General features: G+C 26.0%; 1 protein-coding gene across 4 annotated transcripts in view; it reads right to left on the reverse strand.

The window, feature by feature from the left end:
- The window catches only part of LOC136092364 (uncharacterized), a 244938-nt gene that overhangs the window by 85009 nt on the left and 137864 nt on the right, over positions 1-22065 (reverse strand). For 2 of the 4 annotated variants that reach the window (XM_065820430.1, XM_065820431.1), the window contains exons 24-29: positions 17454-17596; positions 16940-17210; positions 16651-16824; positions 16100-16165; positions 5805-6034; positions 5343-5592 (exon numbers count right to left, since the gene is read on the reverse strand). In XM_065820430.1, coding sequence (XP_065676502.1) covers positions 5473-5592; positions 5805-6034; positions 16100-16165; positions 16651-16824; positions 16940-17210; positions 17454-17596 — 1004 coding nt within the window. In that variant the 3' untranslated portion in view covers positions 5343-5472. Of the gene's footprint in view, positions 1-5342; positions 5593-5804; positions 6035-16099; positions 16166-16650; positions 16825-16939; positions 17211-17453; positions 17597-22065 lie in introns of those variants that run through there. The other 2 variants (XM_065820433.1, XM_065820432.1) reach the window with 2 other exon arrangements.

Genomic DNA, 22065 nt, shown 5'->3' on the forward strand with positions numbered 1-22065 from the left:
ATAAAAAGCGGAACTTTAACTTTCTCGAAAGTTTAGGATAACTCGACAACTTTCTTTAACTTAAATTAACTTGGCAAATAAAATTAAACAATTTAAAAAAATAAGTAATAAATAAAAAAGTCGTTTTTCTTCGTGATTAAACTTATAGCCACGTAAATGCGCTGCATATTGAAAATTTAAAATGTTTTATGATGAAAATAAATTTCCATTTAAATCGTACTGCGATCGAAAATATAAAATTGAAAAAGCTTCACTATTGCAAATATTACACAAAATACACGTATATAAATGCACGTAAGCATGTAGGTATGTTTTTTTATTAGAATAAACTGTTGCCTTAATGACTTTATCCTGTTATTAGAAAATCTACTAATTCAAGGACTATGGTTAATATCTTGGTCCTCCATGTTTTGCTTTAATTACTGAAAATTTTGTAATATAGAGTTATACTTTGTAACATAGAGTTATACATATATTCAAAACCAATAAATAGACAATATTGTATACTATAAGTATACACCAAATCAGGGCCCGCGCCTTCTACTTTTTTTCTAGAGAACTTTCTTTTTTTACGAAATTTCTAAATACAGAGGATCTATTTTTAGAAACTGACGAATGTGACGAGTCCCCCCACGCCTACTTTAAAATCGTTGTCGGCCCAGCAAATTGTAATGTCAATCGATGATAAAACAACAACATTCATCTAAAACATTTAATATTCTTCGGTATTTTGAGTAAACTACATTAAAATGAAAACTACATTAAAAATCTTAAGATTCGATCAAAATATGTTAGTAGATACACTTTTATGTCTATATATACATAAATATATATATCAATGTATAATCAAAACCCAACGTGTTCTACTAACAGAAGTGGCGCGAAGTATTGGATTTTATAGTTTATACTAATTTTTACAGTTTATTTTATATTTTATTCCTGTAATAAATATTACTATGTAATAAGTAATCTTGATTCCATATTTTAAAAGTTATGCCACGCGTGAAAGACTTGATCTCTTTACATCAGAAAGCATTTTTTAAACTTTACCAGTGCATTTTGCAAGCTCTAATGTTGGTATATAATCACCAGAAGCAACGTTAAGAAGAATCTAAAGAAATAATAAAGTTTCTAAAAACCCTTGTATTTAACTAAGTGCATACTTGTATACAACTCACGTGTGGAATTAAATAAAAAATTCAACATTACTCAGACGCGAAAAGTTTAGTGTTCAAGATAGAGATACAAGAAAATTAAGATATACGAAGACCAGGAAATTTTTAAATTAGTATTTATATAAAAAAATAACTGATAAACTTTCAAAAATTGAATATTCAAAACTTTTTTTATTTTTTAAAAAAAAAAGAGAAGAGTTTTATCAATTGGATGGTTAAGTGCCGAACCAGCCTATACAACAAAGTTGAAAAAAATTAGTTTATATTAAAAAATGATTTATATTGTGTTTTTTTGCAAACACCAAAATACTATAATTAAAATTTTTAAGTGCACTGAACTGAAATTACTTTTAATTTTTTCGGTTTAGTGGCTTTTGTTAAAGACTTTTAAACTTTGCGTCAAATTATCTCATTTCAACATATTTGTTCTATAGGCTGGTTTGGCGCTAAGTCATCCAATTGTTTATATATTTATTTCCTCAAAAATCAAGAATTGATTTAGCCGCAGTGTTTTCGACCAAGTGATTTTTATTTACCTCACAAACACTAAAAACATATCCCAGTAAGCATACGTGTCTAAGACGTCTAAAACATATATATATATATATATATATATATATATATATATATATATATATATATATATATATATATATATATATATATATATATATATATATATATATATATATATATATATATATATATATATATATATATATATATATATATATAATTTTAAGTTTCTAGGGTGATTAAAAGTGGTAGAAAAATATTTTTAAAAAAATTATGAGAATATAAAACAATTAATTAAGTAAAACAAATAAACAAATGTTAGCAAAAAAAAGACAACCTACCATTAAAATTTAATGTAACACTATTTAAATAACTTCTTTTTAATTTTACTTCAGCAAAAGTTTTTTTTTCTAGATCAAATATATCATTGAGGTTTATCAATTCGGAAGTACACTAATGCTTCAAGAACTGCTTGAAAAATTGTTTTGAAGAGTATTAAAGGTTGAAATGCAAAATAACTAAAAAATAATTAAAAATGTAAGAAATAGAAGTATAAGTTGTTTATATTTAAATGAAAATTAAAATTGTCGTCTTAATAATTGCTTGAATAAGAAATTAAATATTATAACTTGTTATTACAACTTGTTTTATTAGAAATTTCTAATGTCTCATTACCCAAAAATTAAGTTTTTATTTTATTTTTCTAGGAGTATTTTTAGGGTAAATTTTTGAATAACCTTTTTATTATTAGGTGAACAGATAAAAAAATATTAAAGAGTGCTTTAAAAATTTCATAAACAATAATTCCAATTATTATTTTATGTTCCTGCAAGGATTTTTTTTTGGTTGTGTTTATTTGGAGTAGTTAAAATTGAAGAAAGTTCTAGAAGTTTCCAGTAATAGTTATAAGTCCTGAAAAAAAAAATTCATCAACATATAAACAATAGCATGCGGCTTATGTCTAGAAAACTGTTTTTTTAATATGTTTTATTTTTATATTTATTTTTAAATAAAACTTTTAAAGAAAAAAAATACATTATGGAAAAAAGCAATTCGAAATGAAAAAAAGTAAAATTAAAAAAGAAAAAAAAAAACATTATGGAAAACAATTTCAAAATAAAAAAAAGTAAAAGTAAAAAAGAAAAATACGCATTATTAAAAAATTATTAACTGATGTGATTAGAATTCTGGCTCAGAAGTTTGATGCCGACTCTGGCCCAATATGTGAAATTATTTTTTTTGATTTATTTACCAACTCAGGGATGTGAGGGCTATTACAATCAAAGACGTTGGTTTTTTTATTGCAGTTACAACCGCCTTTTTAACTTTTTAACTTCTAAGCATGAACCTTGACAAACAAAAACGCATAAGAAACAGGTTGAGTGCAGTACTACCAGAGACATGCTGAGGATTGGACTCAGAACTTCTCTTTTACAAAGCCAGTCAAAGCTCTACCACTACACCACTACCACATTAAAAAATTCCATTGGTAAGAAAGTGTAAACTTGCTGATTAAACTCTTTTCTGTGGTGCTCTTGCACCAGAGAAAAGGATTTAATTGTGTGAACATAAAAGGATTAAAAAGCGTGAACTTGATAATTAAATTCTTTTCTGAGGTGACTATTATGTCTTCTTAAAGCACCTTAACAACTAAAAGAAAAAAAACTTAAACATATTTTAAATGTAATCTTTAATTAGTAAAACATAATTCTTAAATCTATATAATTATAATCATTATTCTCTAATTGAAGGGCTTATTGTGAAACAATGACAAGCCACAAAAACAAATATTTGAGAAAAATGACTTTTAAGTTTTATTTAAATCTATAAAATCAGTGCTTACCCATTATTTTCTCAAATTTATACATCATAAAAATACTAATGGATTTTATATATTGGACAAAAAAAATAAATAAAAATTGCGTATACTATTTATGATTATACAAATGATAATAACTCATTTTTGAAAAAAGTGTGGCTTGTCATTGTTTCACAAAAAGCCCTTCAATTCATTGTTATTTTTATTGATTATTTTATTATCTTAATTAAACTACAATATATACAACCATAAACTATTAAAAAATATAACTTTTATTAAAAAGTATAACTTTTATTAAAAAATATAACTATAAACTATTAACAAATATAACTTTTGCATTAATAGCCCATGTAAACCATATTCCCTGTTATTGTGGGTACAAAAGCAAGTAGAAAGCCACCTATCGCTCGCATAATCCAATAATGTTGAGGATGGTGTAAAGTTAGCAGAGAATAATACTTTAAGAAATAGCATATATATTACCAGTCCTAAACAATAACTAAAAACAAAAAATACATTGAAAATATTCAGCAATATGTGGTGATTCAAAAATCAGACTTGATTAGATTATAAAATAAAATTAAACCGAGAATCTTTATTTTGTTAATTATGAAACATTTAAAGAAAAATTATAAAAAGTTAGTTAAATAAAAAACATAAAAGATTTTAAATCAAAAAAATGAATTATTGTGGTTTTCTGTATTTATCTCATGGTAATGACCGTATTATTGATAATTTATTAAAAATATAACCGGATACAAAACACAAAGATTGACTTGTAATTCAAAAATGTATATTTTTTCACTTTTTAAAAGAAAAAAAATATTTAATTGTACATACCCATTACAAAAATAAATTCAGAATCAGACAAATACTACAATTTTATGTTTTTATTTAAAATTAAATATTTTAGAAAAATTGAATTTAAAGTATTGGTAATGAAGCCTGTTTGCCTCAGTTATTACTAAAATAAATATATGTATAGAAATTCTAAGTAAAACAACTAACAAACTAAAACAGATAAAGACTTTTAAACAGTACTTCGTTGTACAGTAGTGCAGGAGTTAAACCGAAACATAATGAAAAAATGTCCATAAGATATTTGTTATTCATTGATGGTATTTAGCGAAGTGCCAATTGAAAAATGACAAATTAAATTAAAAATGAGAATTTTTTTTGTATTAAGTATTAGTTTTGGTTCCTCCTCCATTATAACTAACTTGTTTTAAACTTTAAATATAACACTATAAAAATAAATACTAAAACTATCTTATTTTAGATGTTGATGTTTATTACCATGTCATAATCAAATGAGTTCAAAATTGATCAGACAAGTTTACAGATTACTGGTTTAAAACACCATCATCTCAACCACTAGAACCTATGCCAGGTTCTGGCATAGTTTCAGTCCAGTAACTACACCATTCCAGCAACTGTCATTTAAATCTACACTAGCAACATCTATCATCAGCATGTGGTAGAGCATCAGGCTTTAAATCAACTTCAAAGTCAAATTGCCTGCAACCAATCTTTAATATTGTAGTAACTCAGAATATTCAAAAGAATTTTCGAACATTCTACATTTTTGTAGAATGTTCGAATTTTTCGAACATTCTACATTTGCCGCAACTTTGTAAAAAATGTGCAACTAAAGAACATAACTCAACAAACAAAATAGTAACAGTTTAATAAGATGTTTTAAGGGATGCAACATTTGAGTAAAATAATAGAAACAAAAAAGTAAATGATTAAAAATTTAAAAATTAAATGGTAAAAAAATATAAATTTACTTTGATGGAAAAAAATTAACAAATAACAATAAAAAGAAAAGCTTTCAATAAACACTTAATTTTAAGTATTCTTTATTGCAAAAAAGTTACATTAAAATCTTTATAAAAATAAATAAATACGCATGTGTATTTATAAAGGTATTATATAATAAGTAAATTGACTCTTAAAAAATTAGGCTGCGCATGGAATGCTCGATCTCTTCATATCAGACAACATCTTTTGTACTTTTCCAATACCTTTAGCTAATTCTATCGATGGCATGTGATCATCAGAGGCTACGTTAAGAAGAATCTAAGGAAGTAACGCATTTAGTGGAATACAATATATAATGCAGAACATACAGAAAGATAAATTAATTTGTGATAAAATAAATATTTTTTTTACAAATTTTGCATACACAACAAAAATTTTTTTTTGCTGTTGCGCATTTTTTATAAGTAACATTTTTTTGATTTGAAACAAAATAAAAAGATTACGTAAAAAGAAATATTTCTATTACAAACCTCCTTTATGTGATGCAAATAAACGGTATTATCTTTGTTAGGTTCTTTATCAATTTGAGATTTTTTATCAGCTTTTACTGCAAGAGAGTGTAAGTACTTGATATACTCTGGCAATTTAACATTTCGATCACTTTCAATGGCATCGCTGAGAACCTGACGAACATGATTTATGCTATCACGCCTTCTACCGTGAAAAGCAGCAGTTGCTTTATCTATAAAACTTTTGATATCTAAATCAAATAAATAAATAATAATAACTAATAAATAGTATAATCACAAAAGCAAATAAATAATTAATTAATTAACTTGTAAAAGTAACTTAATAATAGTAACTAAGTAACAACTAGACATGACTACAACTACTCTTACTACTGCTGCTTTCCTCCTCCTACTACTACTCTAACTACACCTACTACTACCACTACTACTACTACTACTACTACTACTACTACTACTACTACTACTACTACTACTACTACTACTACTACTACTACTACTACTACTACTACTACTACTACTACTACTACATTTAACAAAAGATTATTTTACTATATTCGATAACTTTACAAAATTTATGTAGAGTAAATCTCTTTATAAACTTTATGAATATCAATTCATAATTTCATGTGTATAAAGAATGAAGTAATGTATACAAAGGAAAAAATATATACAAAGGTAAAAAAGGACTTATGTTAAACTCTATTGCTTCTCGATAAAAACTTATATATTAGAGAATACATTGAACATCAATTACTGCTTTACAAATTGCATACCTCTCACTCCTTAAACGGGTTAAAATTTTATGATTTTAGTACCGTTTTTAATTTTAAATCAGAATGAAACTTAGGAGATTTTAAAACAATGTAAAAGTAAGCATGCAATTCTAGATTAAATTTTTTAAAATTAAGTTTTTGAGTTATTTAACTTTTAAAGAAGATAATAAACAAAATACAATTTTAACATTAATATGTAAAATAAAGATTTATTTAAAATGAAAGTTTTTTATTGTATAAATTATCTTATTAATGACAATTTTAAATGAAAAAAGTTTTCCGTTAAAATATTTAAATGTTTCTTTTAGATATCTTATTAAGTATTGTTTTAAGAGTTTATTTGTGTATTTGTGAATTCATCGCTTTTCAAACCTATTGAATTTTACACAATTGATCTAATAATGCATAAAAATGACTGCAAAAAAAAATAATCGTACAGTTTAAAAATAATGTCAAATTGATTAAATTTAATGGAAATTAGAATCGATTGGGGCTTCCTTTAGCCTTGGTGGCCTCATTTAGATGATTTGGCATTGCGTTGATCAAATTTTGAGTCTCTTCTGTTGTTATATTATCCCATGCCCTCATTATAGCTTCTTTCAAGTTGTCTTTGCGTCTAAATGCTCAATTTTTCTGTTCAAAATAAACCACCAATTTCTATTGGATTTAAGTCCGGATTTTGAGATGGCCATTCCAAAACACTGATGTTAATTGTGTCAAAGCATACCTTCATTTTCTCAATTGTTAAAGAGCACAATTTAATTGGAACCGTTGCTAATGTGGCTGGTATAGGACGAAAACGCAAGACCACTAGTGCAATTGATCAAAATATTATTGATGTCATCATTAATGTGAAAAAAAATAGATTTGTTTTGGCAGCTAAATTAGCTTTAAAAATTCAAGAAGATCATAACATCACAGTGACTCAAACAATCAGAAGTTGTATAAGAGAACAAGGATATAGAGGTAGAGTGGTTCAAAATAAACGTTTTTTATTTTCTAAACAAATAAAACATTGATTGGAATTTACATCAAAGTAATTAAAAATGCTGATATCATATTGGAAATAAATTTTGTGGTCAGATAAGTCAAAATACAATCTTGTCTCATCGGATGGAGTTCAAAAAGTGTGTCTATAAAAGGAGAAGCTTATAAATTAAGTTGTTAGCGAGGTAGTGTAATGCATGGAGGAGGAAATGTGATGGTTTGAGGTAGTATGAGTTGAAAAGAAGTGGGGAAATTTACATTTATTGATAATAAAATGGATGCTTCAATGTATTGTGAAATCCTTAAAGCTAACTTGCAACCATATACTTAAAAATTGAGAATGGGAAGCGATTTCATACTCCAGCAAGATAACAATACAAAACATACCGCTAAAAAAGCGAAGGTATACTTTGACATAAATAATATCAATGTTTTCGAATAGTCATCTCAAAGTCTGGACTTGAATCCAATAGAAAATGTGTGGCATATTTTGGATTGAAAAATTGGTGAACAAGCATTTAGACGCAAAGACAACTTGAAAGAAGCTATAATGAGGGCATGGGATAATATAACAACAGAAGAGACTTAAAATTTGATCAACGCAATACCAAATCATCTAGATGAGGCCATCAAGGCTAAAAGAGGCCCCACTTGATACTAATTTCCATGGAATTTGATCAATTTGACATTATTTTTGAACTGTATGATTTTTTTTTTTTGCAGTCAGTTTTATGCATTATTAGATCAATTGTGTAAAATTCAATAGGTTTGAAAAGTGATGAATTCACAAATACACTAATAAACTCTTAAAACAATACTTGATAAGATATCTAAAAAAAACTTTTAAATGTTTTAACAGAAAACTTATTTTTTTGATGCAATCTTTACAATTATGATTTTTTTTTAAGTGTACGATTATTTTTTTTGCATACTGTATATATATATATATATATATATATATATATATATATATATATATATATATATATATATGTATATATATATATATATATATATATATATATATATATATATATATATATATATAAATATATATATATATATATATATATATATATATATATATATATATATATATATATATATATATAAATATTAGGGGAAGTCAATTTGAGAAAATTTTTAAATTTAAAATACCATACACTCTAGATTTGGGGCAAATGTTAACAAAACAACTCCCAAAAAATTTGAGCTCAACAGGACCACTCAATCCTTACCCCCTAAGCACTTTTTTAGAAAAAAAAAAATCTCAAAAACCTTCAAAAATTGCCTTAACTACAAAAATTTGAATTTTTTTCTGCGTCATTTATTTTTACTTATATATTTGAGTAAAAATACATGTTATTATAGTTTTTTTCAAAAATATTTTTTTATTTTTGCATTTTGAATTGAAAAAATTACAATATATGAATATATACTTACTGCATTTATGTTACTAACAAAAAATTATTACTAATTGTCCAGAATATTTACTTTTAATCTTTTTAATTAATAATGTAAATCTGCAATAAAATTTAGTAACTTCTATGAGGTGGGAATTTGACAAAATCCAGTTATAGTAGCTCAAAGAGCAATTCAACTCTATCTCTTGCAGTAGCAAATTGTTTTACAATTATTATTTTAAACTTGATTTTTTAGATTAGTAAAAATTAAATTAATTTAAATATCTATGAAGAAGAACGTGGTCAGAAAACAGAAAGTGAAAGGCAAAAAAAAAGCCACTATTCTTGCTTGCCCTTAAAAAAAATTTAAAGAGCCATGGATTAAAGCTGGATTTTCTATACTAAACAATCAAAGTCTAGTGAAAAATCTTTCAAATCTGGACTATGTATATACAAAACTTAAGAAGCATGAAAAAAGGGGATTTGCTGCAGATTTGGCACAGCAACAAGATTTTAAAGTTTACCTGTACAAAATATTTTGGGCTGGCATTCCTGATCTTAGAAATACAATTAAAAATGACAAATAAAGATCTGATTCAGACAAACTTGAGGATTTGGAGTTTCTGGAGGACCAAGAAGGGGAAAGAAGATTTATGCTTGGATCAGAGGATAAAAAGTACAGAAAAAAAGAATGTATTTTTTTAAAACCAAAAAAAAAAAAAAAAAAAGTTTGCAAGACTTTCTAATCAACTTCTGTTCTTTCAACAATTTGAAAGCCACTTTAAAAGATTTAAAATAAAAACAACTAAACAAAAACAACAATGTTCACTCACTATTTCAATTTCTCATATAACTAAATTAAATTAATAATTATTAAATTCTTTTGACATTTTTAGGCAACAGTGAGTAGCAGAAAGAGAAAGCACCGTGTGAAACAACAATTAGAGAATTAGGTACACTTAATGTTGAGACTGATAAAGAAACTAGTTAGGACTCCTCGCGTGATTTTAATTCTAGAGAGTAGCTTAAAAGAAAACCTTTTCAACAAAAAGTCACTGCTGAAATTCCCATAGATGTTTTCACTGTAATGTAGCTCTCATGGCTACAATCAGTGATATTTTTCCAAGTGTTTTACATAAAGTTACAGGTGAAATTCTAACTCAATCAGGAGCAAATCTGACAGATTTCAAATGTAGCCAGTCTACAGCAGCTAGGAAAATGAAATATGCCAATTGTAATATATGCATGATATCAAAAGATGTTTAACAAGCAATGAATAAATCCCCATACCCATGCATAATGCATTTTGATGTCAAAATATTAAATGAACTAAATAAAGGAAAAACAATTAAAACTGATAGACTGGCTGTACTTATAAATATTAAAGGTGAGACACACCTGGTTGAGTACCTCCTTTAGCACCATCCTCTGGTGAAGTAATGTAATGAACCTTCTTAAGGCGTAAAATCTTGAAGCCAAAGTATTAGGAATATGTTTTGATACTACTGCAAGTAACACTGGGCTAAAGAAAAGTTCTTTAATAAGAATATCCAACAATATAGGCAAATATCTTTTACTTATAGCATGCAGACTCATGTATGTGAATTAAGAATGGTTAATTTTTGTAATTCAGTTTTAGATGAACATTCCACAGGACCAGATAATCATATGTTTAAAAAGTTAAAAACTACTTTTGAATGTCCTCATTTTAATTACAATCAAACAGAACTAATAAAGTTTGATTGGAAAGCAGTAAGGGAAACCTTTCTTGAGAAAGCTGCACAAGAGTCTTTGAATTTTTGTCAAGAATACATTACAAAGGGAAATTAAAATAAAATTTTTATCAAAGAAGATAGAAAGGAGCTTGCAGAACTTGTTGTGAGACCTTTCTCAATCGCCAGTAAAACTAAAATAATCTGGAGCAGTTCATTATGCTAGGTTCCTATCCAAAGCACTTTACTAATTGTAAATTAATTTGTAAATCAGAACAATAAAGTTAAGGCATATCAGGCTAATAAGTGAATTTACAGTTAGCTTTTATGCCAAATGGTATTTACAGGCTAATGATGCTATTAGAGCTCCCTTTCTTGATATAAAAGCAATACACCAAATGCAACAGTACCGAAAACATTGTGCCAAACCAGATGCTGTCGATGCAGTTTTAAACTCTCTATACAAACATAGTTGGTATTTAGATTCAACAATAATTCCTCATGCTCTGTTGGATGACAATTTATCATTTGAGGAGAAAGCAAACCTTGCAAAAGTAATTCTAACTTTTAAAATGCCGATTTCAACTTGGTACAATACTAAAAATAAATCAAAAATAGATATAAAAAATAAAACAAAAATGGGAAACGAAATTAGCGAAAATCCCTTTTCCCTTGCTCTGTTGGTTTATGAATTTTCATATCTTATGTTTTGATAGAATTGGATTAGAGGAACAAAGGATAAAAAATTGGCTTTCGCTTCTCCCTGAGTATTAGTTTACTGAACCTGTTTTTAAAAAATTTCAGAACTATGACAAATCTTTAATTGTAGTAAATGATCATTTAGAAAGATCTGTTGGAATGATGCAGTAATTTATTTACCGATACAACAATGACGAAAATAAACAGAATACATTGCTAACTGTTGAAAAAGTTCAGTGTGCTTTCAGAACACCTGAAAGATGTTCAAACAAACTTTCTAAAAATAAATTTATTGAAAGCTTATCTTCTCTAGATAAAAGGAAGAAAAGTGGTGAAAATGAAGATGAACACAACTGAAAATATTTGAACTTGAAATTTAATCCAAAGTCAAAATACAAAAATAAAAATATTTTTCAAAAAAATATGACACCATGTATTTTTACTAAAATATATAGGCAAAAAAAAGAACCCGGAAAAAAAAAAATTTAAAATTTTTGTAAATAAACTTCCCCCCAGGACTTGTGAAATCTGCAATTTTTGAAGATTTTTTGAGAATTTTTTTTTCTAAAAAAGTGCTTAGGGGGTATATATACATATATATATATATATATATATATATATATATATATATATATATATATATATATATATATATATATATATATATATAATAAATATATATATATATATACATATATATATATATATATATATATATGTATATATAAATATATATATACATATATATATATATATATACATATATATATATATATATATATATTTATATATATATATATATATACATATACACACACACACACATATATATATATATACACACACACACATATATATATATATACACACACACACACATATATATATATACACACACACATATATATATATATACACACACACACATATATATATATATATATACATATATACATATATATATACATATATATATATATATATATATATATATATATATATATATATATATATATATATATATATTTAATGCATTAGATTATGATATATCAGCTTTAATGTCATCTAAATAGAAAAGGAATCATTAAATAATGACATTACATTTAGTGGTATAAACTAAAAACACATTTATATTCAAGGCATAAACCTAAGGCTATTCTTTTTTCAGCACAGAATCCAATTTCAAGAGATTCTTTAAATTCTCAATTATAGATGTCTGTCAAATTTAAGTATTGACAATTTCAATATCTTCAATAACTTTTCTTTTTGCTTCCATTTTCACTGTTTTTTCTACAGACAGGGCTTTTGAACATTGATCAACAAAATACTTCTTTCTTGCTTGTTTGCAGTAATCTAATTAACCTTTTGTTATTTCAACTTCATGAGCCTTGAACCCATGAAATGTGAGGTAATCTTGGATTGAACATAAAGAGATAGTGTCTGGGGACATACTGTCATTGCTCAGACTTTTGTTGCTGCTAAAACCACATTCAATTTGAGCTTGTCCATGCGATAAAATGAGGACAATTTTGAAAATGCGCTGTAGATTTGCATACATCTTTAAATCATTGTATTTCCACAAAAAGTAGTGTAAACAATCCTAATCTTTGTCAAAAGTCAAAAATACTTCTTTGTTATCAGCGATCACACTTTTATAGAACTTGGAATATTCTTTCTTAGCTAAATCACCAACAAAAGCTCTAACTTTCTTGAAAGTAAAAAGCATCATCAACAGTTTCTGTTGTATACTGGTGTGTATTTCCTCATCATTTATGGTTGAATCACACTTTTCTGTGATATTCAACCATAACATCAATCTTGTTGTTTGAAAGCCGGTTTACACAATTAAACAAATCTATTTTTAACAAAGATGCTCTAGTTTTGTCATTTAAAAGAAACATCCAATCGAATAAACTTTGTATAAAAGTTGCGTAGTAATTCTTCAAGTGTCACCACCAGAAAAAGAGTCATTGGTTTATCAGTTTGAAAAGAAACTAAAAGAAAAAAAAAATAGCAAGATTGAAAATAGCATTTTGTGATTTTTTCTCAAAATTTTAAAAATAATATGAAAAGAGTATTTCAGAATATTTCTATACTTTTGTAATAAAACAAAATATATTACATAAAAAGCAATAAAATTGCATCTGGATCAAATATTACCTACCAAGGAATGTATTTAGACTGCCACTAATTTCTTCAAAAAACTTTAACTTTAAAGGAACTAAAACTTTATTTGTTTAAGCACTTAAATGTTCAAAGTTGGTGTTTTGCCCTGATTTACCAAGTCCAGGTTGCTTACTCTTTGGTAAAGACTTCCAGTAGTCAACAACTAAGATTACTTTTGACCAAACCTCTATTGCTTTCTTGGCAACACTTTGATTTTCAGCCTGTTGAGTGCCACAAAATATGTAAGGAAAATCTGAACTTGTTGCCTCAGCTATTCTTTCATAATCACTTGCTCTTGATGGACTTTAATGAAATATTTGTTACATTGAAGACATTAACTTCTTTAAGTTCTAATCTGTAGCTTTAGCACCAGTTTGTAAGGGTCCATTGATAGTATGTAAATCACAAGCAATATCAATGAGTGTACTTAATTCATTGTTATGACGTTCTTTATTGAGCATTTCCAAAAACAGTTTATTTACATTAGGGCCATCCATAGAAACCTGAAGCATTTTTTCAGCATTTAAACCAGTCGTGCAGGATTTAAACATATTTAGAACATCTGGGGCTGCAGCTTTTTCCATGAACTCTGAAGTATAACATCTTGTACAAACAGTATTCTTCTCTTCACTCCAATAGCGCACATGTAAGTCAATTCAACCTTTCTTTACAACTTTATTGTAAGACTCATCAAAAAGACATACAAAGTTATCCAGCAGGTTAAGATCTTTTATCAGAATTTTTTTTAAATGAGGGGCAAGACCATGAGTTACAATATAGCCAGATTTTGTTCGACCATATGAAAAGTCGCTGGCAATTTTGCTATCTGGAAACATCAAAGCAAATTGTCTAGACTTATTCTCACTTGATCTAAAAGAGTATTTGCTTTGAACAATATTTAAACACCAAATTAATTCTGCTTTCAAAACTGCTTGCTTCTGAAGCATATCTGAAATGGTACATTGCTTTGATGAGGTAGGCTTCTGTGGTACTGATTGCAAAGTTGCTTTGAACAAAACAACATAACCCTCTTTAGGCAATTGCTATATGTGCTTTTCTCCTCTTGCATGTACATCAAGAGCCTTTATACCCATGCCTGCTAATGAGAATGACTTAAAACAAACTTTACATCTTGCAAGGCTGGCATTTTTATCTTTCTGAAATCAAGAAGTGTAACAATCATTATTTAACCAAATATTCCGGAAACTACTTTTATATTTAGGCATCTAAAGGTATTTAGTGAAAAACATATAACAATCTTTTTAATATGAAGTTAGTTTAATATCTTTAAAAAAAAACATTTAAAAACTTACTCTAATACTCGGAGGGCTGATATATATATATATATTAAATATATATATATATATATATATATATATATATATATAAATATAAATATATATATATATATATATATATATATATATATATATATATATATAAATATATATAAAACAAAAGTATAGGACTTTAACTCATCAAAGAAGTAACTATATGCTTCTCTAAAGATAAGTATAATCCATTTGCTTTAATAAAATTTCCTAGATGATAAAAAAAAAGAAACTAAGGAGAAATAAAGGAGAGCAATCAAATTTTAACTTTTTTTAAGGTTATTTAAGGACTTTTAAGTAGTTTTTTTTTTAAGGATAATTAAGGTTTTTAAGGAGTGGGAACCCTGATATATATATATATATATATATATATATATATATATATATATATATATATATATATACATATATATATATACACATATATATACATATATATATATATATATACATATATATATATATACACATATATATACATATATATATATATATATATATATATATATATATATATATATATATATATATATATATATATATATATATACATATATATACAATATGTGTATATATTTATATATATATGTATATAATGTGTATATATATATATATACACATATATATACATATATATATATATACACACACACACATATATATATATATATACATACATACATATATATATATATATATATATAATATATTATATATTAATATTAATATATTATGTATATATATATATATATATATATATATATATATATATATATATATATATATATATATATATATATATATATATATATATATATATATATATAATTTAATGTACTATAACATCTTGCCCCTCAACAAGCTCCTGTATGTTTTCCTATTTAGCCTTTTTCTTTTTATCTTTGTTTTAATTTTACACTGGGCTCACTGCAGTTCATTTTTTTTTAGGCTTTTTAGTTTATATATATATATATATATATATATATATATATATATATATATATATATATATATATATATATATATATATATATATATATATATATATAGCTAAATATTATAAAAAAATCTTTAAACTTTAATATACGATTTCAAAAGATATTGAGCAACAATTTTAGCTAAAATAACTTAAAATTTTTTTTCTCCTAAAGTTAATTAATTCAAATTAATAAAAATAGATTAACAACAAAATCTTTTGTAACTCAAAGGTTAAGAGTTACTTACGACTTTCTGTGTAATCCCTCCAGTGCAGTATATCCTGCTGTTCATCCAATGTCATGTTATTTAAAGCTAAACAAATATTTTACTATAAATTATCCAGAATTTAAACATTATATAAGAACAGCAAATTATGTTTTTTTTTATGAAAACATAAAATTGATAATTTTTACTAGATGCATTTATATAAAAAATTTATAAATAAACATATAAATAATTTTAAACAGCTGTTTTCATGGTCTTTAATAAATAATTTTAAATATTTTCAAAGAACTTTTTCTAGAAAAAAGATTTCATATAATTGTTTCTAGGTTTCAAAAATCTTTTTAAACAATTATTTTAATTGTAATAATTTTTATTAAATGGTACAATTTATTAATAAAAATTTTTATTTTTTCTATTTTTAATTTTTTATTATTTATAATTTTGTTATTTTCTACATTTACAGACTATCAAGACTATCATTAATTTCTAACACTTGATGACAAAATTAAACAATTAGTTAACATATAACTATAAGTAGTAATTTACTGAATAAAATAACTTCAATTACTTACGCCCTGAACGAACCAAGCCATTCAAATAATCTAATTCATTCAAATATGATTTTTTTTTATTCATATATCCCTCTTTAGCCTTGTTTGCATTGCTAATAGCAGAAGTGAAACTATCTGCTATGGTGCCATACCTTGAAAGAACATTCTGATGTTGATGACAAAAATCGCCTGACTCTAAAATCAAACTAAATAAATCATAACACATTTCTAAAACTTTCTTTTTAGTTTTTTAATCCAGGTTTTACACTTTTATCAATAAAAAAATGTATTTCTCATGTATTGTTCTTACCTTCATTAGGTATTTTGTGACGAACAGACACATTGTTTCGATAAAAAACAACTTGGTTATTGATGTATTCTGCACTAAGATACTCCCAGGGGACTACATTTTTCAAAGCACTATTAGTTTCATCACTTCTCAAGTTTACATTTGGTAGAGGATCATAGATTAATTTATGGAGACGAACTTCTTCTTCAGTAGGAACATGAGATCGCTTTTTTATTTCGGCAGTTGTTGCAGTTTGAACATTGTTTTCAAAACGCTTTGCTTCTGTATCCATCTTTAGATAAAAAATCATTTTTGAAAGTTTAACTATTTCTTAGAATTTAGGAATTAAGTTTAACCCCCTCATATTATAAGTTTATAAAAATTAAAAACAAACAATTAATTACTAATATTAAATATAATATTATAAATTATCAAGTTTATACCACTTGGTTAAATAACCATTTCTTCTAAAAAAATCTTAAAAATTAAAAAAAAAAATTATAAAAAAGTATGAACAAACTAAAAACCAAATTACATTTTTACAAGCTAGCTTGACATCATTTGATTTAGCATTAACAATTGCTGATGCCTCATTTACTTTATCAATCTTAGGTTCTGCTATTTTTGTTGCAGTAGAACCAAGACTGGCAAATGCAGAGCTGTCAAAACACATTGTTCCTAATCAATAAAATTTATGATGAAAGAAAAAGAAACAAAAAAGTTTAAGTGAATATGTATATATATACATACATACATATATATATATATATATATATATATATATATATATATATATATATATATATATATATATATATATATATATATATATATATATATATATATATATATATATATATATATATATATTAGGGTGGTGGTAAAAACAACTTTTTTTGAAAATGACAGCTGACAACCCCTAAATGTGTTTTATATAATAAAATAATACTGGATTTAAAAAATTTTTGAATAAAAAATATTTTTACGGGTGCCACAAGGCCCTTATACATCAAACAGGTCCCTAATAATATAAAAAAAAAAGTTTTTCAAAAGTATGTCATGTTGGGTCTCAAATGATGCAAAAATATATAAAAATTTCAAAAATATGAATCATTTTATAATTAAATTTTTATTTTAGATTTCAGTAAACAAAAAGTTACGTTATTTAACTAAAAATGAAAAATAGGGAATTTAACAAGATTTTTTGATTATAATTTTTTTTATCTATGTTTTTTTATAAAATGAATATTATTTTTGAAATTTGTATATGATTTTGCTTCGTTTGAGACCAAACATGACATACTTTTGAAAAACTTTTTTTTTTATATTATTAGGGACCTGTTTGATGTATAAGGGCCTTGTGGCACCCGTAAAAATATTTTTTATTCAAAAATTTTTTAAATCCAGTATTATTTTATTATATAAAACACATTTAGGGGTTGTCAGCTGACATTTTCAAAAAAAGTTGTTTTTAGCACCACCCTAATATATATATATATTTATATATATATATATATATATTTATGTGTATATAAATATATATTTATAAATATATATACATATATATATGTATATATATATATATATATATATATATATATATGTATATATATATATATATATATATATATATATATATATGTATATATATATATATAATATATATATATATATATATATATATATATATATATACACATATACACACAAACACACACATATACAAACATGTATATATATACAAATATATCAACCCTCGGAATTAGGGTTGGCATTCGGCAATGCCGACCTGAAAGTGTTTGAGGTCGGCAAAAAATTACTGACCTCATTTCTATGTTTTATGGTAAGACCTTTGTATAAAATAATTTTTGCCGACTTCATTTTTCCTAATTCCGAGGGTTGAATATATATATATATATATATATATATATTCACTTAAGCTTTTTTGTTTCTTTTATATATATATATATATATATATATATATATATATATATATATATATATATATATAATGTATATATATATACACACACACAAATAATTTTAAATGTATTCTACAAAACAGAGTGCTGAATGCAGGGCCGACCTTACGAATTGCGGGGCCCAATTTAACGAATGCTTGCGGGGCCCACCTGATTTTTTTTTTACATCAACTACTATTAATAAAATTATTGAAACACATTTATTATACAAAAAAACATAACTCCACAAACGAATCAATAAACAATAATAAAAATATTACAATGAATTTAAACAAAACAGTTCTTGTTAATGTCATAATAAACAAATAATCTATAAGTCAAAGTGGATCTTTCTTGCTTTTTTGCTTGCGAAATCTTTTAGAATTTTTTCATAATTAATTTCTCTACTTATAGGAGATTCAATTGATATTAGTGCCAAATTGTTTAGTCGTTCTTGGTTAATTACTGACCTAAGGTAGGTTTTAATTAATTCTAGTTTTGAAAAACTTCTTTCACCGGAAGCGACTGTAACTGGAATTGTCATCAGTATTTTTAGGGCTATGAACAAATTTGGAAATGCAGTCGACCTATCATTACAAGCCAAATATTTAAAGAGTTCTTTGAGTTTTTGTTGTTGAACGGGCAGTATTGGCTTAATTGCCTCCATTTCTTCGGAAAGCATGAACCCTTCTATATCTTTTGTAATGTCTGTTAAAGCAATTTCTAGGTCGGCTGAATGTTTTCTGAGATCTTCTTTAGACATATTTTGAAAATTATATAGAAATCCAAAAAGTTTATAGTGTTCTTTCAGCTGCATAAACCGTGGTTGACGAGATTGCAATGCTTTGTCTACAACTTGATTGAAAAAATTTACCCGGAATTCTGTCTTGGGGTCTAAAATTGGTTCGTCAGAAGATTCATAAAGAAACATTTTCTTTTTCTTGTAACAGCGCTTCTGTTGAAATATGGGTTCAACTTCTAACTCATTTGCAAGCTCTTTGGCATCAATCAATGCTGCTACAAAGCCTGTCTTTCGGTATGTCTTCAACCAATCAAACAATTTTTCAAAAGATGTCAGCCCCGCGGCAATGTCTATGGTATTGCTTTGAAGTTCCTTGCTAGTAAAATTTACTTGAAACAATAAAGAGTGCCAAAAACATAGTGCAACCAGAAACCTATAATTTGTCATTTGGCTTACTAATAATTCAGCCTCACTTTTCGCTTGAGCATCATTTGTGCTTTTTGCTAGTTCTTCTAAAGCATCACACACTTCTGCGGCTTGAAATCAGACAGCTTTAACACTTTCCATTCTACATTCCCATCTTGTTTCTGATAATGGTTTAATAGACAGGCATTTCACATGCTTTTTAAAAACAGTCCATCTTTTTGTAGATGAAGCAAAAAGGGTGTAAATACGCTGCAGGGTTCCAAAAAATGTCATGGCATCTGAACACGTTTTAGCCATATCTCCTAGAACAAGATTATAATTATGGCACACACAAGGAGTATAGAAAGCTCGTGAATTTCTTTCCAAAAGTCGTGCTTGCACTCCAGAATTGTGCCCTTTCATATTAGCTCCATTGTCATACCCTTGTCCTCTGATGTTTTCAACATCTAGTCCTAGCATTTCAATTTTTTTCACAAGAGTGTTAAATAAATTTTCACCAGTGCTGCTCTCAACTATAATAAACTTTATAAAATGTTCATAAATTCCTGCTGGGACATCTGAGTGTGTGCCATCAGTGACATATCTTAGCACCATTGACATCTGTTCCTGATGGCTGATATCAGGAGTGCAGTCAAGAATCACTGCAAAATACTTTGCCGACTTAATTCTAGCAATAATTTCCTGTAGAACACCTTGGCCTATAGTATCAATAATTTCATCTTGTATGGTCTTGCCTAAATAATGATCATGAATGTCTTTGTTAATAATTTTCTGTATATGATCTTGCATAACTGGATCAAATTTTCCTAGCAATTCAATGACGCCTAGAAAATTGCCATTATGTGGATTTCCAATTTGTTCTTCAGACCCACGAAATGCCAAGTTCCTTTCTGCCAAAAACTGTACAGAAGCAACAAGTCGCTCAAAGACTTGATTCCAGCGTTTTGTTTCCTGTCTTATTAATTTTTCATTTAATGTATCAACAGTTAATCCAGTAGATAACCTTTGCTGCAGTTCATAGCAATTAAGTGTACATTGCAAATGTTTTTTTGATTTTTCATGATCCTCTAATCTTGTATGAATATTTGACCAGCTGTCAAATCCAGAAGTTTGCAATAGTAACAGTAAACTTTATCAAATGATTCAGAATATATTAGCCATGGTCGTTCTATAACTTCCCCATTTTTTAATTTTCTTTTACAATGAAATTTCGAAAAATGTAACCCTTTTTCATTTTGCGGAAAATTTTCTACAGTGATCTTAGGGGGTCCTTTGTTCACTAAATAATCTCTGACATTTTGATTTATTTTATTTGGCCGTGTAGCAGGGTCATCTTTTATCTTTAAAATATCACATAGTGCTGGGTTTGAATTTTCTTCTCTTGATTCTGAAATATCCTCATTATCCTTGTGTGTGTTAACAGATATATTTATACATAATTCAGATGTATTTTGTTGAGCATTACATTCAGAAAGAAAACTACTACTAGCTTCTGATGTAATTTCTTTAGAAATATTTGTTTCAATGTCGTCTGACTTGACTCGTTTGTCTGAGTTTTCAGTTTCAAACAGATCTACTGATTTACTCAAATATTTATCTAACGCACCTTTTTCTTTTTCTGCTTCAGTTTTCTTTACCTTAGCTAAGGTTCTCTTCATGTTACCACTTAGATATTTTCTACCGACGTCCCTTTGTCTTTTACTCATATTTTGGCTTGTGTTCTTCAAAACTAAAAACTTATCTCTTTTTTTACTACTAAATTGCACAATAAAATAAAATAGTTTAATTAAACTAAATTAAATAAAAAATCCCCCTTACAAAATTAAAAGTAAAATTAACAAAACTAATATAAACATTTTCCCTTCAATTAGCTAAAACAATATAGAGATAAAATATAATAAAACATATTGATAAAGAGATAATAAATAAATAAATCCATTAGAATTATAGTAAGATTAAAACATAAAAATAGCTTTTTTTATTTGAAGCATGAAAACAAACTTAAAAGTTCTTTTGTT

Source organism: Hydra vulgaris, chromosome 15, assembly GCF_038396675.1.
Source record: "Hydra vulgaris chromosome 15, alternate assembly HydraT2T_AEP".
Classification (NCBI taxonomy): Eukaryota; Metazoa; Cnidaria; class Hydrozoa; order Anthoathecata; family Hydridae; genus Hydra; species Hydra vulgaris.